Source organism: Anser anser, assembly GCF_964211835.1.
Source record: "Anser anser genome assembly, chromosome: 1".
Lineage (NCBI taxonomy): Eukaryota > Metazoa > Chordata > Aves > Anseriformes > Anatidae > Anser > Anser anser.
In genome coordinates this window covers 147,222,528-147,246,931 of record NC_139720.1, presented here as the reverse complement: position 1 = coordinate 147,246,931, position 24,404 = coordinate 147,222,528, and the positions used below count along the sequence as shown (strand labels likewise).

The 24,404-nt window shown below is 44.2% G+C and overlaps 1 protein-coding gene across 3 annotated transcripts in view; it reads right to left on the bottom strand.

Annotated features, from left to right (window-relative positions):
* SH3RF3 (SH3 domain containing ring finger 3) overlaps positions 1-24,404 on the bottom strand; it is a 237,302-nt gene that overhangs the window by 72,588 nt on the left and 140,310 nt on the right. For all 3 annotated transcript variants that reach the window (XM_083814690.1, XM_083814689.1, XM_083814688.1), the window contains exons 2-3: positions 14,780-15,055; positions 7,915-8,010 (exon numbers count right to left, since the gene is read on the bottom strand). In XM_083814690.1, the coding sequence (XP_083670816.1) occupies positions 7,915-8,010; positions 14,780-15,055 (372 nt within the window). The remainder of the gene's footprint in view (positions 1-7,914; positions 8,011-14,779; positions 15,056-24,404) is intronic.

Here is a 24,404-nt window from a genome sequence, read left to right as displayed (position 1 = left end):
TACGATTCTATGATTCTAAGTCCATGAACGGATGATGGCTAGAAGTCTTGCTATCAGATCATGAGCAAAAGTCAGTCCATCTTACTTAGCTACATAATTAGCACTTCAATTTTCAGTTCCTACTAGACAGCACTTAAAACATGCCCCATACAGATATCAAAATGACATATATGCTTTTAAAAAGAGTCAGGAAATTATCTTATTTGCCAAGGTTGTGTGTTTACATTGGCTGGACTGGAAGCTGCCTATAAATAACCCTGAAGAGTTATTTTTGCAAAATAAAATTTAGGAAATTCAGATGTTACTAATAATGGGGGGTGGGTGGGGAAGATATTCCTGAATGCGACAGCTGGCCAGTTTCTGATTCAACAGTCCCTGAAACAATAAGAGTTGATAATAGTTTAGATATGGTTTTGATTAACAGAAAGATTGGTCATAGCATGTTAATCTGAATAACTTAATTATGAGTTCATTTGTGTGAAAGTAGGCAGGAGGAGAAGCAACAGAAGACCCGTAACTAAAACTGTCACTTTCCAAATGGCATTTTTTCATAACCTACAGCTATGTCTAAATTTAGGTGCCGTCTCTTCCCACAGCTCCCCGCAGGTCTCGTGACTGTCTGGGCTGGAGGATGACTCAAAGGTGACAGCGCTCCCACCCACCTCTGTACGCAGGCTTCCTCTTTGTGGCACCCACTCAAGATGAACTGTTGATGTAGGAGAAACGTGTTCCCCGATGTGAAACCAGAAAGCAATCCTGCATCGACTTGTCCAGACATAGCCTAAGGGGAATGAGTGATTAAAACAGGTCTATGAAGCTGAGGAGCTCAGCTAATCCAGTGTAGGGGAAACCGGGCATTTAAGTTTAGGTGATAATGCTAGCTCAATTTTGTATTCTGAAGACAGAGGAAAATCTGATAGAATATGCATGAATAATCACCTCATGAAGGATGCTAGAAACTAACGGAGAACTTCAGAAAAATGACTTAAAGGTTAAGAAAAATGGGAAAAAAATGCCCAGAGTCCTGCTAATTTACATTACATTAAAACAAAGAGCAAAAGGTTCTTTATTTATGTAAACAAAAGGGAGAAGAAGATGTTGTTATGCAGAAAAGGTGGGACAGAGATTAAAAATAATATATATATGACTCCCAAACTAGTGAAATTCATAGTCCAGGAGAAAGTTTCAAGTAGATGCAAATACACTGGCTATTGTGAAGATAATTCTTGACTGGTTTCTGAAAGGGATGGTATATTACCTGGTTGTTCACAATAGCTGGAACCCGATTAGGAAGAATGACTGTCCTATGTCCTTACTAGTAGAGAGAAGTACGTGTTTAAGAGCAACAACCTGCACTGAGAACTGATTACACAGAAATCCCAGACCTGCCACTGTAGCTTTCATTTGGGCTATACCAGTCTCATCTGGAAAGCATAAAAGTCGCTTGTCAGCAACACTTCCAGGACAGAATGGGAAGGATGGTACATGTTCTTTATATTTATATAAGCTAGAGACATTACAAGTGGCAAAAGCAGTGAAAACAGTGCACTGAGAAGATGGATGTGTTCCAGAAATGTGCAACAGACACTTACCAAAAGCTTCCCCTAATGAACAGCAGCACATTTGAATGTTTAATCTTATTCTCCCTTCTGACTGCTAATACTCTTAGCTTTGCTGACTGGCATCATAGTTATTTGAAGTTATTTAAATTATTTTACTTTGTATGTATGTGACAACACTTTAAATCAATAAGTTTTATCCATGGATTGACGTGAAAGTAGTAGTAAGTGTACAGGTTCTTACTGAGGTCCCTCTTGCAGCCTACAACACAACTTCTGCATGTTTCAGTTTGAATGTGAAACAGGGGAACTGTGTTTTATACTCCATCCACGCAGAAATCTGATACCAGAAAGTATCCTGGAATATTCTACCATCTTCTATGCAAGAGGAAATCAGGTTGCACCAACCTTTTAGAAACTATGAAGATGCAGGAATGAGAGTCTTACAACAACATAATTAGAAAATTTGAAAATGCGTATCAACAAAGCTTTTCAACAGAAATTAGCTGAACACCTCTTACAGCTTACATTATTGCCAGATTTACAAGGTTCTTATACCATTTTTATCTGACACACAAAAGGAAAGAGAACAGAAAAAATCGATTGTGATGTTAATGGGTATAATCCTCTACTCATTAGCGTTACACCTACTTACTACAGGGATGAATTTGCTCCTCTGAGATTTAGTAAGTCACCTTTTCTAAAATCATCTACAGTTTCATTCTATCCACCTCTCAAAATCCCCCAATTTTATTAGCATTAAATGATACTAGCAAGGCTAAAATGAACCATTTTGGAAGCATTTTGACGGTCCCTAAAAGCAGAGATTTTTTTATTTTTTTTGATAGGGCACCAAACAAACCTTACTATTTAATGACTGTCTAATGCTCCCTTCTTTAAAAGGATGTCATAAGTGAGCCTCTGAAAGGTGTAGAGTATGCTCCCACAGAGGCCACACATCTCTAAGTGATGGGTCAGGCTTTGAGGCTGAATTCGTTATGGGAGTCCCATAGCGATCCATCTGTCCTGCAGCTGCAGGGAGGAACCAAAAAAGGTTGAGAACAAAGAAAATGTAGACATGAAGTACGCAGTTTTCACGAATACAATGATATTTGGATATTTGGAACTAAGCTGTGAATCTGCAGACAGACAAAAAAAATCCCAAATCTGCCATGGAGACTGAATGTCAGACTGTGAGCCACAGCACCAGGAAAACGCTGAACACTTCAAAGTGAAGCAGGGCTGTAGGCTGGGCTGTGGGAAAGGCTTCACTGCCTTCAGACTGGCTCTCTGTATCTCCTCCTGGAACACTTGTTCTTCAGATTAACTTGACACATACACGCTAAACTCTTAACTGTTTGCATTCATCTGTTGGCTGACTAGAGGTTACCTTCAGCAAAAGATATACTTACACAATTAAGGACAAATTCTGCCGGGAAGATGGGTCTCTGTGACACTATGCAATGACCACAGCTGGGACCCTGGCAAATGTGCTTGGGTACCCTTGTACGGGGTAAGCTGTTTGAAGGTGATCGGTAGAGCCAGTGGTACAGTACAAAGCTGTTAAGAGTGGTGCTTTGCACTTGCAAAGCTGATTTTGGAATGAAAAAATCATTGTTTTCTTTAAGAAATGCATTTAGTTTTGGATTATTTTTTTCCTTTTGGCTGCACTCCTTCTAAACACTGACTGACAAGATTTTTTTTTTTTCCCCCTGGGTCTCACGGGAGTCTTCTGTATCCACGCTGCAGGGCACTGAGACCATCGGGCTTGTCTGTTCACCTCCTCCCACTGTCTCCTAGACCTCCTTTCCACCTTTTCCTCTTTCTGACTGTGAAGAACAGGAGAAGATCTCCACTACGCTGTTTCACTGCTCAGTAAAAAGCCTTTAAAAACTCCTAATATTACTTAATCACAGCTTCCAGTGCCCCTGCTGTCATAAAACATTATAACAATGGGCTGGCACTTCATCAATTGTAATATGCTGACATTACAGTCACAGCCATGCTCCACGTAATTGCCCTGCTCTACCACGGACTCTTAAGGTTTCTCGATCTTGAGCAATGCCTCTCTGCACTGGGGGCTGCAGGCAGAGTTTCGGGTCTAACAGCTCTGCTTTCTGAAGTTACGGTTATCGACCATCCATCCGAGCAGGATTTGGCCTTTCAGATACTAGGCGTGCCCTCGAATTTCATTCCCACACACTTAAATCTATTAGGACACTCTGTATTCTTCATTATTCCCAATTTTAGACATAACAGCACTAAACTTAAAACTTCCAAACAGAGATAATAGCAGTTATTCAGAATAAAGGAGCTAGCTTGAAGACAGTACAATAAACGAGATCTTGTTAGGACTTTGAACTCTTTACAGGTCCTACACACTTCCCAGCAAGAATATGACTTCAGACTATGGAAATTATTAATAAGATGCTTATTTCCAGGCAGAAGGCACCTTGAGAATCATTTTGATTATGCCGTGGTTTTTTTCTGTAGCCAAATTAAAACATAAATTATCTGCCCAAATGACTTCTACTGGAGAAGAAGGATGGCGATGAAATAAGAAAAAAAGACGGTGTAAACTCTCCCTGACCACATCTTGTGTGTGACTCACTCTGTAAAAGTCGCCATAGTGAGCTGCAAATATTTATTGCTCATGCTGTTGTAGCTTCTCTGGCTGTGGGACAGAGATGCCACTACAGAGACAGGAAAAAGCCTCTCTGCAGGGAGCTCTCAGGCACAGCAGGCATGCAAGAACCCTTGCTGGACACTTCCGAGGAGCAAAGCATAAAGAATATGCCACGTTACACTGTACGTTACCTGGCTGCTTGGACAACCACACGTAACGCTGAGATATGGATTTTCTAAAACACTGCTGGGAGCAGATATATTCTGGTATCTAGTGTTTTGTGCTACTGCTCTGTGACACCACAGTCTTGCTCTGGAAATTGTCCTCCCAGGCACAGAAATGCAGCATCCGTGAGCAACCAGACTGGTTTTGGTGCTCTGGCTGTTGTGGCAAGGGCAAGTGCCCTTGGTTGGGATTCCTCCAGGGTGCACAACTTTGGATGCCAGGCAAAATCCCACACGCTTTGGCTGATAAACTTGCACAAGTAAAAGGCTACTGTGCGAGTTAAGCTTTGCTTATTCTGCACATTTTGCCAAGATTTTGAAAACCACTTAATGGACTTGGACAGACTTGGGGAGTGTTTTTAGACGGAAGTACTACTTGTTTAATGGATTTATTTCATAAACATTGGCACTGAGATTTTCAAAACTTCTTTGGGATTTGGCCTGCTGATACCCCTTAATTTTTAATGTAAAGTAACATCTGAACCTGGCAACAGTGAAATAACGGTAAAACTCCAATAGCTACACAAGCCCATTTCATACTCAGAACAAGGCCTCCATCCAACAGGATGTGGATGGAATAGGTGGCTGATAGTTACATCTGGAAGATCACTTCCCTTTGGCTTTACAAACCACGGCACAAGTATTATGTCCATGTCGTCCAAGTGTCTCATTTGAAAACTTCAATCTTCCCAATTTCAAATTTATGCAGATGAAATATGTGTGTGCATATTACGCAAATATATGCATAAAGGTACATAGTTGTACTTATTTTATATACATGTGTGTCTGTATATGAATGTATATGCATACATATATTCCTAAGTGCATTCTTCTCCCATGGTGCTGGGTGCCTTGCTGTCGGTATCTCTTTAGAAACATCCAGTATTGATCTTCTGACTCTATACAGCCTTTCCTCTTATTCCTCTGTGGCCGCCTGGGACGAGCTAGTGAATTGAGAACTTCAGTGAGACAACACTGCACTTGTTCCCAGCGTGCTGCTCCTCTGAGTCTCCCAGACCTTCACCCTACAGGAGCAGTAATTAAAGAGAACAGATACCTAAGGGTGGGAGAGGGATCAGGATGCTGTATGGTGTGTAGGCAGTGCAAGCACTTGCAGCCTGCATGTGAGACTAAAGCCGGGGAAAGGTGGTGGTGTGCAACGGTGGCTGGCTGGCAGAGGTCCCCTATTCGCTCTTCCTGTAGCAAAGTTCAGGACAGTCACATTGTCACCCCAGGTACTTGAAAGAAAAGGGAAAAAGGATGGAATCTGGGAGAAATCCTGGTTCTCTGATTTAATCACAACAAACCGAAAAGGTCTTTACATGCTCAGAGTAGAAGAAAACTAGTCATTAACTTATGGGCGGCAGCTGGTTTCCCAATAACGGCTCCTACACATTCTGGTTTTAATATCATTGTTCTTGTCAACTGTGGGAACGCAATGTGTATTAATGATGGTTTATTCCAAATTGGTCATTGTCAGAGTTAATAATTAGGTAGTCAGGCACCAATTATCTCTGTTTTGTCTCAAGTCATTAACTAAGAAATCTGGAGAAGCAATTTTGGAGGCAGGCATCAGAGCAGCATGTAGTAGGGCTGGGGTGGGCTCTGCTGTGCCCACACAAGAGATGCCTCACCCCAGAGAGCAGCACCAGCCTACGTTGATGCTGCTGGGTGGCTCTGGGATTGCCAAGCCTCCAGTGCAGAGTTCCTCAAAAAAATAGGAATACATGTGGTGCCAAACAGCTCTTTGCACACCTGGTTTATCTGTGAAGGAGGAAAGTTCTCTGAAAGTGCTCAAAGAGCAGAGCAGCTCCAACAGGGCCACTGTGATGGCACCCTGAGCTCTTCCTCTGACCCTCTGGCTGGATGGGAACCATCAGGAGGACACATAGCAGTGGGAAGAAGTGTCAGGACAAGTCTGCTCAGAGGACACGAGGTCCAAGTGTTAACGCTGCAAGAAGTCTCACGTGGAAATGACTTATGGAAAGTGCTCAGGACAAAGAATTCTCTCTCTCAGAGACTTTGAACACAACTGAACCATGAAAGACAGGCTGGTGACCAGTCACTAGTGGGATTCCCCTGGGTTCCATGTTAGGGCCAGTTCTCTTCAATGATTTCATAAATGATCTGGACACAGGACTTGAATGCATACTAAGTAAGTTTGCAGATGATACTAAATTTGGAGGAACTGTTCACTCCCTTGTGGGTAGAGAAGCATTACAGAGAGATCTTGACAAATTAGAAGGCTGGGCAATCACCAACCACATGAAACGTAACAAGAGCAAGTGCCGGATTCTGCACCTGGGATGGAGCAACCCTGAATATACATATAGACTGTGGGACAAAAAGCTGGAGAGCAGCCTCTTGTCTGTTCTGGTCGATGGCAAGTTGAACATGAGACAGCAGTGTGCCCTGGCACTCCAAAGGGCCAACCATACCCTGGGGTGCATCAGGCACGGCACTGCTAGCTGGTCAAGGGAAAGGATTGTCCCGCTCTGCTCTGTGCTGGAGCAGCCTCACCTTGAGCGCAGTGTGCAGTTTTGGGTGCCACAATGTAAGGACATAAAACTATTAGAGAGTGTCCACAGGAGGGCTATGAAGATAGTGTAGGGTCTGGAGGGAAAGATGTATGAGTAGCGGATGAGGTTAATTTGGTTTGCTCAGCCCCGAGCAGAGCAGGCCGAGGGGAGGCCTCATGGCGACCTGCAGCTCCCTCACGAGGGGAGCGGAGGGGCAGGCGCTGAGCTCTGCTCTCTGGGGACAGCGACAGGACCCGAGGGAACGGCACGGAGCTGGGACAGGGGAGGGTCAGGCTGGGTGTTAGGGAAAGGTTCTGCACCCAGAGGGTGGTCGGGCACTGGGACAGGCTCCCCAGGGCAGTGGTCACAGCACCAAGCCTGGTGTAGTTCAAAGAGCATTTAGACACCACTCTCAGACATATGGCCTGATTTTTGGGTAGTCCTGTGTGGAGCCAGGAGTTGGACTTGATGGTCCTTCGGGATCCTTTTCAAATCAGGATATTCTATGATTCTAAGACATCCCACTAAAATAACCCTACAAAACAAACAAACAAACAAAATAAAACCACTCATGTGGCACTCCCAGGCTCTCCAAAGTACTCGTCTTCTGGGGCACAGTTGAGCCCATGGAGGTGCTTCCGAGCCACTGGCAGCCCCTGCCTCTCTTTGGGTGTGTGCAAGATGCCTGGCTGTGGTCATCCTCTCCCATTTTCCATACACATTGAGGAGATTACACCAGAAATGCTGGGTGGAAAGCCTTCAGCCGTTCCTGCTGTACATTTTTCTGGCTGCTTCAGATTGAATTGACTGAAGCAAACATATTCTCAGTGCCTTAGGACAGAGCACCAAAAAATTCCCTTTTCAGTTATTCTGGTGTATTTTGTCCTTCTCATTCAAGGATTTCCAAGGTTATCCTTCCCTTGTGGGTGCAAATATAAACGGAGGGTGTTCACAGAAGCCCACACCTCCACCTGTCATGAGCTTACCTCAACATAGAGGATAGGGAAAATGCCAATCTTGTCGCCCAGCATTCCTTCTGCCCAGTTGTCATCTACCCTCCTGATGACTGTCAAGATTTCATCCTAAAATCAAAAACATACAAAATATATCATTAGATTTTTTCCACTGGATAAATTCCACGTTTTATAGTTACCTACATGACAACCTAGGGAAAGAGCATATGAAAAAAGGCTGTAAGCCACATAGAAATGTTCCTTGAGTCCTGGACCCAGCATCCTACCCCATGCATCCCAATCACAGAGCACTAAAGTGCCCGGCAGCTCATGCCAGCTGCCAACAGCTCCAAGTGCATATGCACAGCAGTAGGAACAGGTAACTCCTGTCTTCACTGCAGGGACTGGGAGAATATTTGATTCATGAAGTTGTTTCTAATCCAAAGGAGAAAATACTCCAGCATAAAGCCGTGCATCCCAGTGCCTACCATGACACTTGGCTGCTGCAGAAGGAAATTCAATGGGAAATCCCAGCAGAGCACAGGTAGACCTGGAAAACTTTTCAGCAAGAAACACGTAGTATAGTGCAAGGTGCCCAGCAACTACCCTTCACTGCTGGAGCACTGAATGTCAGTTTTCATTAAAAAAAAAATAAAAATCAGAAGGTGAAAATGCAGAGCAGGTAAAAAGGCAAGTATAACAGTATAAAAAATGAGTTGCATTCAACTGCTGGATCAGCTTCAGTTTAGATTCAAGTTAGTTTTGTAAAGCCAATGGCATTATAATACGATATATAATAAGATATATTGCAAAAAATCATAGCGGAAGATAAACCTTGATTATAAAGCAGATTAAGAAAAGTGTTGGTAAAGAAGACTCATACTGTACAAAGTTTCTTTTGATAGACTAAAACCCAAAACATACCAGTCATTACAAAAGCCCACATGACTAGAAACAAACCCTGAGTGTTTCCAGTTTGGGTGGTTTAACTCATCGATAGACCTGTGCTGTCACATCTGTGTGCTCAGTTTGCCACACCAAGCAAGGCCTTGACCTAGCACCACTTTTTACAGCTGCTGCTGAAGGCAACTCTCTCTGTGGGGCATCACCTGCATGCCCAGGTCCCATTGAGACTTTCCTGTAACCGCAGGAAAGGAGTGGGCTGAGAGAAGCTGTGAAGTCAAGTTTGCTGATATGCCACTCATTCTCTCACGGCATCCAAGCCTCCTCCGTTTCTGTGCAGAAATTTGTAAGATAGAAAAAATCATTTTCCTCCAGAAAGCTGAGACAGAGTTCCCCGCCTTTCTCACTTTATTTTCACCACTCAACCTAGGAAAATAAAAGCACACACTTACATATGGCATACAGTCCTCTGTATAACAAGTTATCCATGTTAACTGCTCAGGTGAGGGGAGATTTAGTTTTTTGCAGATAACTCTTAAACAGGAAAAAAAAAAAAACAACACTAACTTCTGATCCAAGCTGTTCAGACCATGGACTTAAATTGATAGAAAATGCTCAGAACAGTGAGGTGACGCACTTTGCTGTTTTGAGAACGTGTGCATTTTGAACATGTACGCTTTCAAATAGTTTAAATGTTTCCTTTGAATTATTCATCTGAATGATCCATTTGGGGAAAGCTAAGAGAAACAGCCACAGACTGAACCTTCAGCTATTTATTACAGCTGGAAGGATGCAAAAAGAATTTGTGCATTTAATTTCCTGAAGAAAAGAATAGCATTCCCCTCCAAAGCTGTGTCTGCACGGACCATTTTTGATCTGTGTAAAGAACTGACAGTTATACGTCTCTGCAAAGTTTCCACATGCTCTTACAAAAGACCGATTATCATAAATTTAGAATCTAGGTAAAGAGGGTAAATAAAGAAAATAAAAGACTTCACTGCTTCAAGAACCTGCTACGAGAGTTCCCACTTCCTATATTTGTTCAGCTATTTTTTTAACATACTTTTTATAAAACCAAAAGCATGATGAGCCTACGCTTTCACTATATGTGTATATAAACATATATATATCTTATGTGTACGGGTGTATGGGTATATATGTAAGATATGAAATTGATGTAAGATAAGAAGTTGAGAAAAAAAATGAGAAAAAAAAATTGAGAAAAAACTTTTTAACTGTAAAAACCCTCAAGCCCTCAACTAGCCTTCATGTTAAAGGACCTGTGCAATCTTTGTCCATGGGGCACACTGGATAGGCACATGGCAGAAGAGGTGGATCCTGCTGATCCTGCACAAGGATGGGGCAGGGAAGAGGTGACCTTTGAAGGTCCCTTCCAGCTTTACTTTCTACAGACTTATAAAATCTGGAAGCATTTCCATACGCTGATTTTAGTTTGGCTCTGCCAAGTCTGGCTGTTGAATGTGGCCATATATGAGAAAATCAGATCGTCGCACATAACGAGATATACCGACATTCAAAATGTGCATCTTTGTGGGAGAGCAAAGTGCAAATCCTTGAGAATGCTTTCCATTACAGAATTCATTTTCAGAAGGGTGTTGAAAATCTGTAAGAATTACAGCAAAGCCTGAAACATCTCTTGACATTCTTTATTAATAGAAAGTTTCTTTGAATTCACAGCCCACGACATCATTCCACACGCTGGGCTGGAAAAAGCTCCAGCATGAACTGTTTTAATGCCTTAAATTAGTTGGATAACTGTGCTACCTATAAATTCCTAGAAAGGTTCCCTAAAGGATCATGAACAGTAAAGAGCCACAGATCTCTTGGCATACCACTTAAACTTTCTGAACTTCACTATTTCACATCTACTAAATTGATTCACAGGCAGCGTAAGTGAATCCAAGCCTAAAGTCTCGTTTCAAAAGCCAATGGTATCCACTGCAGGTTGACAAAGATAACTCATGCTCTTTTTATGCCTGTTCCTAAAGTCTCTAATTATTTGCTCCCTTTTACCTGCTGAAGTCTCTCCCTATTCACCAGCGTGGGGCAGCCCTGCTCCAGGCGCGTAGGACCTGCGCTTCCAGCTTATAACATTATCCGAAAGGGAGGCAAAGATAAATCACTCAGAAAGCAATCTGACTGACAGCGAAATGAACCCTTTTGCTGAGAAGACGGCACAAAATTGCGTCCAACAACAGCCATGACTCGCAGCCTGATTTTTACTCTCGTCGTTAACAGCCATTAACGAAGCGATACCAAGCAGATGCGTCTGCTGCTCTGCACAACAACCCCATCTCGAGCGGCAGGGAGATCCCGGTGCTGGCAGGGTGGCACCGTGCAGTGCTCTGTGCTCCTGCCGACCACTCTTGCCAGCTGGCGTGAGCGTCCCCATTGCCATCTACCAGCATGACGGTCCCTCTGAAAAGCGAAGGCTGCTGGCGCTGCGTGCCAAGGGGCGGGGATGCTGCTCTGCAGCCAGGCACCAGTACAGGACAAGAGTCACGTCACTTGTTAACCAGCACTATGGGCTGGGAGCAAAAATGATGGGAAGTGAATGAAGTGGCTGATGGATTAGAAACGTGATGAGCAATAAGGCACGGGAAACAGTTCGTGCTACCTTGACAGGTCTGAAACTCGCCTGCCACTGGGACTCAGCCTCCAAAGTGCCACCTGAACTCCTCCACACAAATGTGGTCAAACACCAAAACAAAATCGGGCTGAATCTGGACCCTGTCTAAGGCTGGAGTAACTACATAGACAGACAGCAATGGGATTACTCCAGATTTGCATTGCTATAGCTGAAATCCTTTTTGTACCAGAAATCCCAGCCCAAGGAAGGATGGGTCATGTTTTAAAACAGAGACAGCAGGAGCCCAGGTTCGTACAGCGGTGTTACCTCAGGAGACATTAGAAAGCTGTGTTCAATGAGCATATCCCGAAGGTGTACAGAGAGATGCCCCGTGGTGACAGCAAACACTAGTGAGAATAAGGAGCTGCCAGATTTAAATGGACCCAGGGCTGGAGGCAGTCATTACAGAGAGCAACATAGCTGCTCAGTGCTTGGTTTGGCTGATCCCTGCTAATCACTGAGGAAAAACGCATTAAGCTACAGATCTGGGGTGTTTCATTTTCTTGTAGACACTGAAGAGGAGGAAACAGAGGCAGGACCCTCCGCTTTCACCTACAGCTAATCTGGGAGAGGGAACTAAGGGAGTAGTCCACATGGTGTAAGAAAACAGCAAGTCTGAGTTTTGTTTGTTGCCCTGGATGCTCAGGGTGCAGGTTGCTCTTTCTCTCCCGTTTTTAAACCTACAACCACACATACAAAAGTATTGTCACTGATTTATCTTTGGCCTTTTCTCCGTAGAGTGCTCTGCCTACAGGAGACGAGAATGGGTAAATGGTAGAGGCCCTCTGCAGAGGATCAGCGTGCAGCAGATTTCATTTCCTTGTAGTCCACCTCTGGGACAACAGGACATCTAAATATTGAAAAAAGTACTAAGAGGAAAACCCAAATATCCTTCCTTTGTTTTCTTTTACTGCACTGACAGATATTCTGTCTGCACAGTAACAAAGAGGATGAGAAAAAGCATAGTCTAGCAAACGAGTAACAAAACATAATGATACAGATGCCTATGTTTGATTTCTCCTTGCAGTTTCTCTTCAGAATAAAATTCTTCTTTACTGTATGTTTATATATAAAATCCAATTTCTTCTTTATTGTATGTTTATGTATAAAATCCACTTATAAATGTCTGGCAGCATTAAATGAGATTTGGGACACAAATAGTTTATGATAGTTTATATGAATGGTGTCCTGATGCAACTTCTCCTACCTGAGAAAAGAGAAAATAGAGTAAATAGAATTGAGATCGGGTCCGGCGTCTTCAGACGCAAACTGAGACATTCAAATGTCTATTACTCTGAGTGACAAATCGCATCTCCCGCAAGGCAGTGCTCGTGACTCTGTGCAGAGGAACTGACTGCATCAGCAGATGATCTGAAATCTGGGCTAAACAGGAACCTTCACCAGCACAGGTGACAGCTAAAATTAGCATTGAGAAAACCAATGAAAACATGACGGTAAAGTCCTGAGATGAAAAATAGATTATTCACTGTCAGAGAGAACAATAGGCAAGACATAAAAACAGTTACAAGGTGACAGTGCACGTAGTGGAAGGAAGAAAGCAGCAGCAGAACTGAAACCAACCCCCCTTGGGGAAAACACAGACACCGGGGATAAAAGGATGCAGAGAGTAACAAGAGGGGCGAAAAAAAGGAAAATTGAGGGATTGAGACTAAAGCTACACAGCAGAAAGAAACGCTGCCTATAGGAATGGCGTTGGACAGCCAAGAAAATGAGAGCTATCAGTACAAAAAGGCAGGTGCTGTAAAGGGAGGACACTTATATATGGCATCAAACATACCAGATACCAAAGCGGCTAAGAAAGGACCTGCTCGAACAAAAGAGACTGCAACTCTCTGCCATCCCGACTGAGTTGCTTGGATCAAGCAAGCGATGAATACCTCGGGCAGACAAGGAAGAGTGCTTCTCAGATAAACCACCTCTGTACCTCTGGGCAAGGGGAACAACACGCCAGCAAATATACTTACTAGTAGTATCTCAGAGGTAACTCCTGGCTTTCTGTTAGTGCAGAGCTACTACTTCCCACAAAGCAGCCCATTTTCTCAGAGTTTCACAGCTGAAATGAGTCTGGGTAGTGGCAGGGTCTGCAGTGTTTACAAGCAAACACTTTGCTCGCTATAGAGCAAAAGTGCTTACAAATCTTCTGTTAAATAAATACGAGAAAGTATACATTCTAGGAAATCGCATTCTGCTGAGAAATGTTGCATGAGTGAAAAAGATGTTCCATTTGGTGAGAAAATTATACGCTGCAAATAATTCATTCAGCTATAATAAGTAGCCTCAAAAGAGGAGGTCAGTAAAACCCCGGTGAAGGATATTTTTATCATCTATTTCATATTCATTTCCAGCATAACTGTTATTACTTTATGTGATACTATAACAACCAGAGACAGCTGAAATAAAACAGAAAATGACAATAAGCAGGTTCTCCATGGCATTCAGTGCCATAAATTAACATTAGGGGATATGCTTTATTTTACTATGGGTTTTTTGGTATCCATGAAGCCCCTCTGAAGTCATCACAAATTGCTAGGGAGGGAGGGGGAGGCAGGAAGGGAGGTGGGGGAGAAAGGGGAAACATGACATTTTAAATCCAAAGGAAATGACAATATCTCAGTCTTCCCTCATTCCAAATGGAATTTATTAAACATTTCAGCTTTTTTAAAAAAACAAAGACTATTTCTTGAATGTCTGCTTTTTAATATGTTTGTGTTCTTGAAATAGGAAATGCTGTGATATATGATGATAGTGCATTTCAATTGCTAATTGCTATATGGTATGATGCAACGTACATTTTGAAGCTGAATGCCATTTTAAAACAAAATACTGAAGCATCTGCTTCAATAAGGAACACTAAAGGACACATTTCCATTTGATTTTTTTCTGAAATTGGGTAGTTCCTGCGTAACACTTTAATGCAGGTGAAATATATGCCTTTTAGACAGAAAAAATGTTCTCAGAAAGTGGGTATTATGTTCTACCTGTTGTGTTTTGTGTTAACTGTGCGGTACGTTGCCCAAGCTATCTCAGTGGCGCATCCTTCAGACAAAACGGGAGCAATTTCACAAGGATGCTACCACAGGGCTTGCTGGGGGCACTGCAGGGGCTAGAGAGTGGGTTCTGCCCCTGTGGGGAGGAGGATTTGCAGGTCTGGAGATGTCGATGTCCTTCTGCACGTGGCATGAGGGGGCATCCTGCTTGGCAAAGGAAATCCACCCCGCCAGCTCCCAGCATCACCTTGCTTCGGGCACAGCTGCTAGCACCACAAGTGCTCCTTCATTCCCTGCAGTAACAGGCTTTGTTAAAAAAATAACCCCGTTTCCCTACCTTGGTGAAGGTCAGGCAATCCTTGTCTTGGTCTTTATCCTTTATTTCAAAGTCGTAAAGTGCTTTGCCCTGAGGTGGAGCTTGCGGGAGGGGCTTGATGCACTGGATGTAGCTGGCGGGGAAGAAGCCGTGGTTGCCATTGAGCTCCCCGTGGTACCAGTTCTCATCCACCTTCCGCCGCAGGATGATGATGTCCCCTTTGTTAAACTTGAGGTCGCCGGGCTCTTTTCCCTCATACGTATAGAGAGCTTTGCCGTAGGGAAGCTGAGAAGCACTCTGGAAAAAAACAAAATATATGACAGCTTTAAGAAAACTCCAGCCAGAGACGGTTTCCTTTTAGAAGTGTCACTTGGAGCCAGACACAACCCAATTGTCACCAAACTACCCTGATGGCTGCAGCTGACTGCTACGCAGCACCAGACCCCAGATACTACAGAAAAACTAGGATTGTGTGTGGTAGCAGGACGGAGAAGGTGAGACACCAGAGCCAGCAATGCGGTGCCGGAGAGGCTCTGCAGTTCTCCTCGAGCTCAGCTCAAACCCACAGCACCTCTCACACGATCGAGCACCTCCTGTCCGCTTGCACAGCGTGCTCTGGCAGTGGGATTTCGTGATTGAACAAGCAGAGCTTGGCATGCCTAGAGGTAACACATCAGACGTTTCGACCTTCAGGGTTGCTTTGGTTTCTGTGGCACAGCAAGATAAACTAAACCAAACCAGCTTGAAGACTCGCACGGGTTTGAAAGTTGGCAAGTCGAAAATTGTTCGCGGTGTTTGTTTGAGTGATTCCAAACACTTTGGAGTTTGAAGCATTTAGTTTAGCTTCTGATTCTGTAACCAAATACCCTCACTTCTTGCAAAATCCCCAAGTCTCCTGCTGTTCGCTGAGGGCTACTGTAAACAGTTATAATAGTCATTGTTGCTTATGAATTAATGTCCCCGGGGAGAAGTGGAATAGGCAGAATGCATCAAATCTTTCTTTTAGAGCTAAAAACAGCTCTGAGGCTTTCGCTCTCATTAAAAGAATGAAAGAAACTTTAAAAAAATGACAGCACAAGCCTAAAAATTAAATACTTTGGTGTGACAGAAAACAGAAACCTATTCCGACAGAAACTACCCCATTGGGAAGAGTTCATGCCGGGGTTCGCTTTGGCCTGGTGCAAGATTGTCTCACCCTGGCTGCGACCGCACGGACGCTGTTTTGGGGGGACTGCCAGCTTACACAGCCCTTGCCTTGCCCTCCCTGGGGATTTGCTGCCCTTCCCGCTGAAGGGCACGGTGCGGGGAGGAGCTGTGGGGACAGGTAGCTCTGCAGTTGGCAGAGTGACCCACGCTGGCGGGGGAAAAGTGCATAGCTGCATTACCCTGTGACATCTCTTATTTTATTTAGCTTGATCTGAGAGTCAGCTTGCCAGACTCAGCACAAATGTGTAGCAGCATGTACGGCAGGGAACGTCAAAGGGGTTTTGTAAAGTCAGCCTTTCTCAAGTGTCTTTCATTCTGAGATGTGATTCCGTAAATGACATGCTTTTCTGCTCTAGAGTACTCTCCTCCCTGCTCTGGTCACTGGCTGTGAATAGGGTGCCCTACAGGGACAACGAAAAACTAAAAGGTATGTTCAGTAAAATACGCTGGTATTTCCCAGGGTGTTTCTTAGGCCTGTGCTTCTGGATGATACTCATATGCATAGGAAGAGCAATATGATGCTTTCATGAGGGAGAAGGTGCAATGGCCTGGCAGAAACACTCCATTTCTCCATCCCAAACAGAAAATACGATGCTAGGAATTTTTTAGAGCTCTGTTAAAGCAGCAAGCAGAGGGATTATTGGGCCCCGGTGGGAGAATTAAACAGACCTGGGGCAGTTTTTGTGCTCCACATCCTCACTGTCCCACCAGAGGAGCAGAAGCAGCAGCCCACCGTCCGCAGTGCCAGGTGGTCGCTGCAGGGCAGACACCACACTGACCAAAAAGGAAGTTATCTTCACCCACAGGCATTAAATCACTCTTTTTATTAGGAAGGGATCGAGTAGTTGTACAGGTTTCGGAACGGGTGTGCAACAGGTCTTCTTGCCTGCGTCCGCCATGTAGCGACCGAGCCAGTCAGGCGGGCGCAGCCATACGGAGCGCTACCTGTGCTGCCTGCATGAGGATTTGATTTCATTCAGATGGGTCCCCAGCTGTCTCTGGTTTATTGTTCCTCTTGTTTCCCTCTGTATTCTTTTTGCTTTTGCTGTGTACGAATGAAGGCACCCACTTAAAGACCAATACTTTGGAAGCACGTTCAAACATAACAAAAAGAAAAAAGTAAAAAAAAAAAAACACAGAAAAAATCAACAGCCAGCTAACAAAACATGCACCAGGCGGCCTCTGCCAAATCAGTGGCAGCATCCTACTGATATTTCTTCTCTCTGCCAGGATGGTTATTTCCCTTGACACCAAAGCTTTGCTTCTCTTCCCAGCATTTTAAAATTACGCATACGATACCACCAAGCTGCTTAGGCCAAGGCATGGACTGCATTACCAATTTGAAACTAGAAAAAAAATATTAAGCTGAAAGAAAGGCTATGGAGCTTTGTAGTAATTTAGAAATAAAAGATTCATTACCTTAACTCATGCTGGGAGAAGACAATTTATCAAGCACGGAGCAAGACTTCTGCCAGGTGTGCACTGAACCACTGCTGATCCAGGCGCGAGCCTGGCAAGCACGCTCCGGATCACCTGCCCAAGACGGGGCCTTCCTCTATGGAGATCTCCGTAGCAAAGCAAGGTCAAATCGCTTTCTTTACTTTTTAACCCCTTTCTCTTCCCAAGCCTCATTTCTGCTGCGTTAAAAATGCACAGCCCCCAGGGGCATGGAAAAAGAAACCAGATTTTATTTGGTCTCGCATGTCACCAATGAAATCCTCACGCAACGCGTGCTGGGCTTTTTATCTAATTAATTGAGCTGGCTGGAAAATTATTCAGGTGCTTTTTATTCCTTAATCTGATGGGGAAAAAAAAAAAAAAAGAAGGCTTTTAAGGAAAGCAAACTAACTGCAGCACAACAATTTTGATCTGAAATCTGGCATTTTTTATTTTATTTTATTTTTTGAAAACCTAACAGGGCATCCCCAGGAATTTGCAGTTTAGGTGCTCGTGTTCCTGGTTTTTTTTCTATGGCTTTAGTTATGGACCACATCTTCTGGCTGCGGACTGTCCTGCACAGACAAGGGCTGAACATAAGATACTGAAACTACAACTACCAGTGAGAAGGTGCTTGTGAAATGAAATGTTTCCATTATCAGCTAGAGCTTTTCTAATTCTGAGCCACAGTTTTTAAAAAATAAAAAAATAATAATCTGTAAAGTTGGTTTTTTTTTTTTAAATAAAAATGTTGGTTAGTGAAAAAGATACCCTCCCATTGAAAAATAGCTATAATTGAGACCTTTCCCAGTCTTTCTGTAAGGCCAGAAGTACTCATTTTGATTTACACACCCCGGGTAAAGCTTGTGTTTACCTCTGCCCAGGCAGAGGTGAAAATAACAGTCCTCTAAATGTTTTCAAATAAAGCTGCTTTTCCCTTTCTAAAGCTCTAAGTGCATGCACCAATCAATCTTGGAAAGGAATTCAACATCGCAGTTACTGAAGAAAAACAAAATAAACCCTTGAAGCTTTCTCAGTGATATTTTTCTGGCCAAAAGGTCCAGATTTCAGCGGACTTTCAGTCAATGAATATTTTATTTTGTTTCAATGAATTCTGATCCCTTAGCAGCAATTTTGAGGTGTTTCGCTATTATCATTCCTGCTTTTGGTTAATCCATATGTGCCTGGCAGACTGGATTCAGAAAGTGCCTCCTCACCTGAAAGGAGGGATCATTAAGCACATTTCAGAAACAGAAGAAAAATGACTGATGCTGCTCTTCAGTAGTTGTAACATCGCTCCCCGTCAAGTGCTGGGTCATTCCTAGAAATCTTTGCGTGATCCTATGATTGTTTGGAAGCCGGTGGCTCCCAAATTAAATGGCCCCCATCTCTGACCGCATGCTAAGAAATCGATTTGCCCCCTTGGTTTATGGTTAGGTTCACTGGAATTCAGCTAGGATGCCCATTAAATTTCAATACTCTTTGTGGGCGTGTATGGAAATGAAGAACGCAAGAAAGAAAGGAAGGAAGGAAGGAAGGGATGAAGTCACAGTCAATGGCAAGGGCCAGTTTCTATTTCCCTGCCAGAAAATGCTCGTTGGCACAGTGCTGAATTCTGCCAAAGGTTTCTTTTCTCTTTCAGCAATCAATACTGACGTAAAAGCCTGAAGCGTTAATATGCTGAAAACCCCGCTTGCAGAAGACTTAATGATATGTTGGCAACTCAATCATTCTGCATTTGTGTTTCAGCAATGTCAAATGGCAGCAGTTAAGCAGAAACCTGCTGGCAAATTGACAAACAACAGCCATGAAGCAATTAAGTGGCAACGCTGGAGAATTTTTCATTACATATCCCGAAGAACAAAGGGAAGCGAGAAAAAAACCCACAAACGCGCTTGTTTCCAATAAATTCTCCCAGTAGAAAGCTTTGTAGAGTGTGAGCTGCACAGGTAGAGAAGGTCTTGAGTTTTCAGAAGTTACAGAAAAGAGAGGTTTTCTCAACATGCTTGAAAACGACATGAGCTCCAAGCCTGCCAGCTTCTGCACCTGATACCTGATAAAGGTGGCCACTATTCAGAATAAGGGACACTTGCCCAAGATTAGTGCAGGTGCCTAGAAAATGTGCTTTTCCTACTTCACACTCTTTGAGAAATAAACCAACCCTCGGCACCAGTACATTGCATTATGTAAGCATTCAAAAACAAAATACAAAGGGGCAAGGCCTCGGGCTACCAAGCCTGGACAGAAATGCTACGACCCAGCATGTGGAAATGAGAGTGCCTTGCAGCTCTCAGTCTCTGCTCAGACCAAGTCGGTGTTCAGGTTCCTGAAACCCATAAAAGTTGAGCAGAAGAATGTTTTTCTGCCATGTGAAAGCCACGCTGATGTTGCAGGGTAGCTTCCCTTGTGTGTCTCGAGCAGTGCAAAGAAGGGAAAGCTCAGCCCTTCTGCTGCCTCTCTGTGGGTCTCATTCATAGCCAAAGCTAGTGGTAAAGCACCAGTGGGTGAAACCAAAGAGCCCCAGAGCACGCTACTGTAACAGCCTGGTAGCAGCACTACCAGGGGCAGAACATTTTTTTTGACTAAACTTCATAGCCATTTTAGCAAAATACACTGGTATGTTACTTGGTGGAGTTCTTCAAATTTCTCCAACATCTCCATATCCCCTGCCCTCCAAATACATTTATGAAGTCTGTTCCTCCAAGTGAATGAATGCGCATTTATCACTTTCAGGAATTATCACCAAGTGTAAACTTCAAAACAAATCAAAGGCCCATGCAGAAGAAAAGAGACAGAAAGGAAAAAAGTCATGAAATGCATGCGCATCTGAGTGGTAATCTATAATTAAACACAAACCACTAGTATAAGACATAAATGATAATTAAAATACATATTGTTAATTTTTTGCCTCATTTAGTCTGAAGCATCACACAAATCTGAGTCGACACAGAGGTTCGGTGGCGACACATGGGACTGTTTCTGCCTTCCGATGAGTTGGAAGCTCCCCATGAGCAGGTTGGGTGGACACATAAGCACGTGGTCTCCTGCCATGCAGAGAAAATCACCTCAGCTCTGGTGGAGAGGATTGGGACTGTGGTGGAGAGTCCAGAGCAGCCAGCACTAAGTACAACAAACAGATCAGTCACAATGGTGGCGGCAGCTTTCCCTGCCAGGCTGGGCATGGGACAAGGCAGTGGGGCAGCAGGGACCAGGCACTGTCCCCTTGCTCCTTGCCATCAACCCCACCGACCCATCCTCTCTGTGCCACCTACAGTCACTGTTGGTTTAGCATCTTTCAAGAGTGACACATCTCACTTAGTAGCCTACAGACACATGGGGACTTTGTGGCTGAGTTCAGAATTGAACTAAATCTCCTAAATCCCAGACCATTGCCCTTAACCACAGAAACCACGCACCATTCAGGGAAAGATCTTGCTCATAGGCTGGACAGGGCACTAATCCCTTCTGCTGCTTCTGCAAATGGGGAGCACCAGAACATGACAAGAACTTCTATCTCCTTTTTGGATACAGAAAATGAGGCAGGGAAGGCATGGGAGGAGAAGCAGGGGGAGTGAAAGGCATGGGAAGTATTAACCGGCTTGTCCAAGCTCACTTGCAATCTCTGCAGCTGTTCCATGGACAACATGACAATTTGTAGCACATGCACCTCTGCCCCTGCTTCACAGATTTTAGATATCAATGTCTATAAATACTTGAGGGGAGGCTGCGGAGAGGACAGAGCCACGCTCTTGTCAGTGGTGCCCAGGGCCAGGACCAGAGGCCCTGGGCACAAACTGGCCCCCAGGAGGCTCCCTCTGAGCCCCAGGAGCACTTCTGTGCTGTGCGGGTGAGGAGCCCTGGCACAGGCTGCCCAGAGAGGCTGTGGGGTCTCCTCCTTGGAGGCCTTCCAAAGCCGCCTGGAGATGGGCCTGGGCAGCCTGCGCTGGGTGGCCCTGCTGGGGCAGGGCTTGGGCCTGGTGGCCTCCAGAGGGCCCTGACAGCCTCAGCCACCCTGTGATTCTGTAAACAGGGCAGAAAGCAATGAGAATGCAATGAACTGAAAAAACCAAGGGGGCTAGAGCAGACTTCAGCTAGTGCAGGTATAACCAATGTTACCACCATAACATCTGTGACCCACAGAGTTTTAAGTGGCTTCTGGAGGAGCTTTCAGGATGACTGATCACAAACCATCACTATGTCTCACAGCAAAGACTCTTAAAATGTTTTGAATAAGATGGTTTGTCTTACATATGACTATTGCCCCCGGGTCACCTGACTTGACAGATCGTGCCCGTGACACTGCCTCACTTACTTTCACACAACGTTAGTAATAGGAAAATTAATCAAAGAGAATCTAATCTTTTCCTCTTTGCACAAAGTAGCAAAGAGGAAAACCAGCAATGTCAGCTCAGTGTGAACCATTGGTAAGAGCCTGAAAACCACAATTTGAAGGTACAACCCTTAAAAAATCATCTTTGTGAAGAAAAGTAGTTAAGCTGACGATAAAAGCAGCACCATGAAGAATGAAAGCTGAGTGTAATCCTTTATATACCCTGTGCAGCATCATGCATATTTACTGTGATTATTATTAATAAATCACGATACAAATAAAACTTCTTAATTAAAGCCCTGCTGTTTCCTTTAACCAAGGACTTAGTCATAAACCTTTAGGCCCTGATCCTGGCTGATGATGCTGCAGAGCACTGCAGTCCCTGTGACATCTGAGGACACATGCAGACAACACGCACGTGGGCACTAGGCACAGCTCCTACCTACAGCAGGAGGTGAAATGCTTCTCTGAAACTATTCAAAGGTGCTGGGAGGTCTTGGGAACGCTTCGAGGGTTGTCTTCATACTCAGAGAAGTGCTCAGACAGTGTAGGAACCTCTCTCTCATTTCGAGGAGTGTTTTTTGCAGTTAGCATGAAGATACCATGGTAAACGCTCAGCAGTTTGAGATAAAATGAAACCACCCTAGCCCATCAGCTAAACCAAAGAACGGGAAAGCAATGATCACTGCACCAGAAGAGCAAAGGACGGTTTTAGTCTTCTTTAGCAATGTGTTAACAGAACAAACTCTGCTTTTTAAAGAGAACAGCATCTTCATGGTTGTTTTGTAGTTTATACAGCAAGCCGGCCCAACTTGCATTTTACCTTATAAGGCCCACCTTGGTATACACCAAGAGTCAACAATCTTTCAGACTTTTCCTTGGCAAACACAGTCAATGCCTGCAGCACAACTGAGAAAGGAACAGCAGGCTTTCCGTTGCACAGCTTGTCGAATAGGTACGTTTAGGATCCTCTGCTTTACCAAAATAAGAGCTCAGTTTTTATGATGCAGCACCATCTCTCTTAGGAAGTTTAAAAACTTGCCTGCAAGAGTGTCCTGTGCTGAGCTCATCTAATTTCACAAGCACAGCTAGAATAACTTCACACGTCCTGCACATCTCACGCTATTTCGGCCAATCACTCAGTATCTATCAATATTTACACATCCAAAGATCTCTTTTGCCTAGTAACGCATTGTTTAAAGTGAAGTCTTTTCAAACTACGTGCACTTCTGTTAAACACCATGTGATTACGAGGGTCAGGTTAGATTTCTAGCAGTGCACTCGCAGCTATTGCTGCTCAGAGGATCTGTGGGTAACATCAGCCAGCTGTTTAACCGTGTCAGAACAAAGTCTCTCATGCTCTGCAAAACCTGAAACTTTCCAGATTCTGTGTTCCTTAAGAAGTTGTACTGTCAACACAGTGCTGGCATTGTAGGTCCGATTCTGTTTTCAGTTAAATCACTTTAATCCACTTAATCTTGATGAAGCAGCATGGATGTATAGAAAATTCCAATGCAGTATAGAGCTTTATCTTACGTGTAATCTCCTCTGAAACAAAGCTGAATGGCTGGCAGCTTCTACCAAGGAAAATATTTTGTGATTTTTCACATGCTGGTGATAGCCTTTGCAAAGCCTAGGTACAGTCTGTGGACTGCTTTTACCTTTCAGGCAGAAAACTGTCACCAAATCCTATATCTTACCCTATCAACCTGCACCCAAGTCCTGGTGTAAGGAAGGAGTGCTACATGCCGGCAGTTCAGAGCAGAAGCTGGTCTGAGCAAGCCTGGATGACAGCTGGGAGGACACTCAGAACAAGCACAAAGCGTGACCACGAGACCGGCAGCGCTGGGGCTGACTGCCTCCCCCGGGCACTGGCCACCACGCGTCCTTGGGGAGGAACGCAGCAACTGGCGGTGGGTTAATGCAGGAGGAAGCAAACACCAGAAAGAAACCTGCTGCTGTGACTTAACAGGCAACCTCACTGCAGTGTGGTGCTTGGGCAGGTCGAAGAGAAAAGACACCAAAGTTGGATATGTATAGCCTGCCGGAGAGCAGAGATGCTATAAAACAAAGCGAAGCTCCCCTGAGGCTACAGCAAAACACAAACCAAAACCGTCTATTCAAGGCACTACGGCAGCTCCATATTTAAGGCTGCTTGTGTTCTCCGCTCAAGGTGTGCCTTAAATCCTTTAAACAAACACGAAATCTCACGCTGATCGCTCCCCAGATGACACTGCTTCAGGCAGGACCACAAGCTGGTTTTCCCAGCTGCCTGCCAGAGCCTGGCCCTGGCCGGTTTCTTTTGGTAAATGAAAGGAGTTAAAAGTCAGGCTGCCGTGCAGCTTCGAGAGTCGTATGTTTTTTCAGGCTCCTTCACCTCCACAACGGCAGCATTTACTGCCTTGGAATTTTACACAATTCTTTATGCCGTAGGTCACTGCAAGGAAAAAAAACCAACATTGTGGAGAAAATTCTAAAAGTGTTGCCTGAAAGCCCATAGCACGCAACTCTGCTGCAACTGCTTTATTTGATCTTTCCTGGTGGAAGCTGACAAAGCACGGGACAGCTTACATTTTCCAGTGGTGCCTTTGTAACTTTGCCACCCAGCCCGATACCTTCGGTTTGCTTTCCAGCCTTTCCACGTCGTTCTTCTTGGCTCCCTGCCTTGTGACT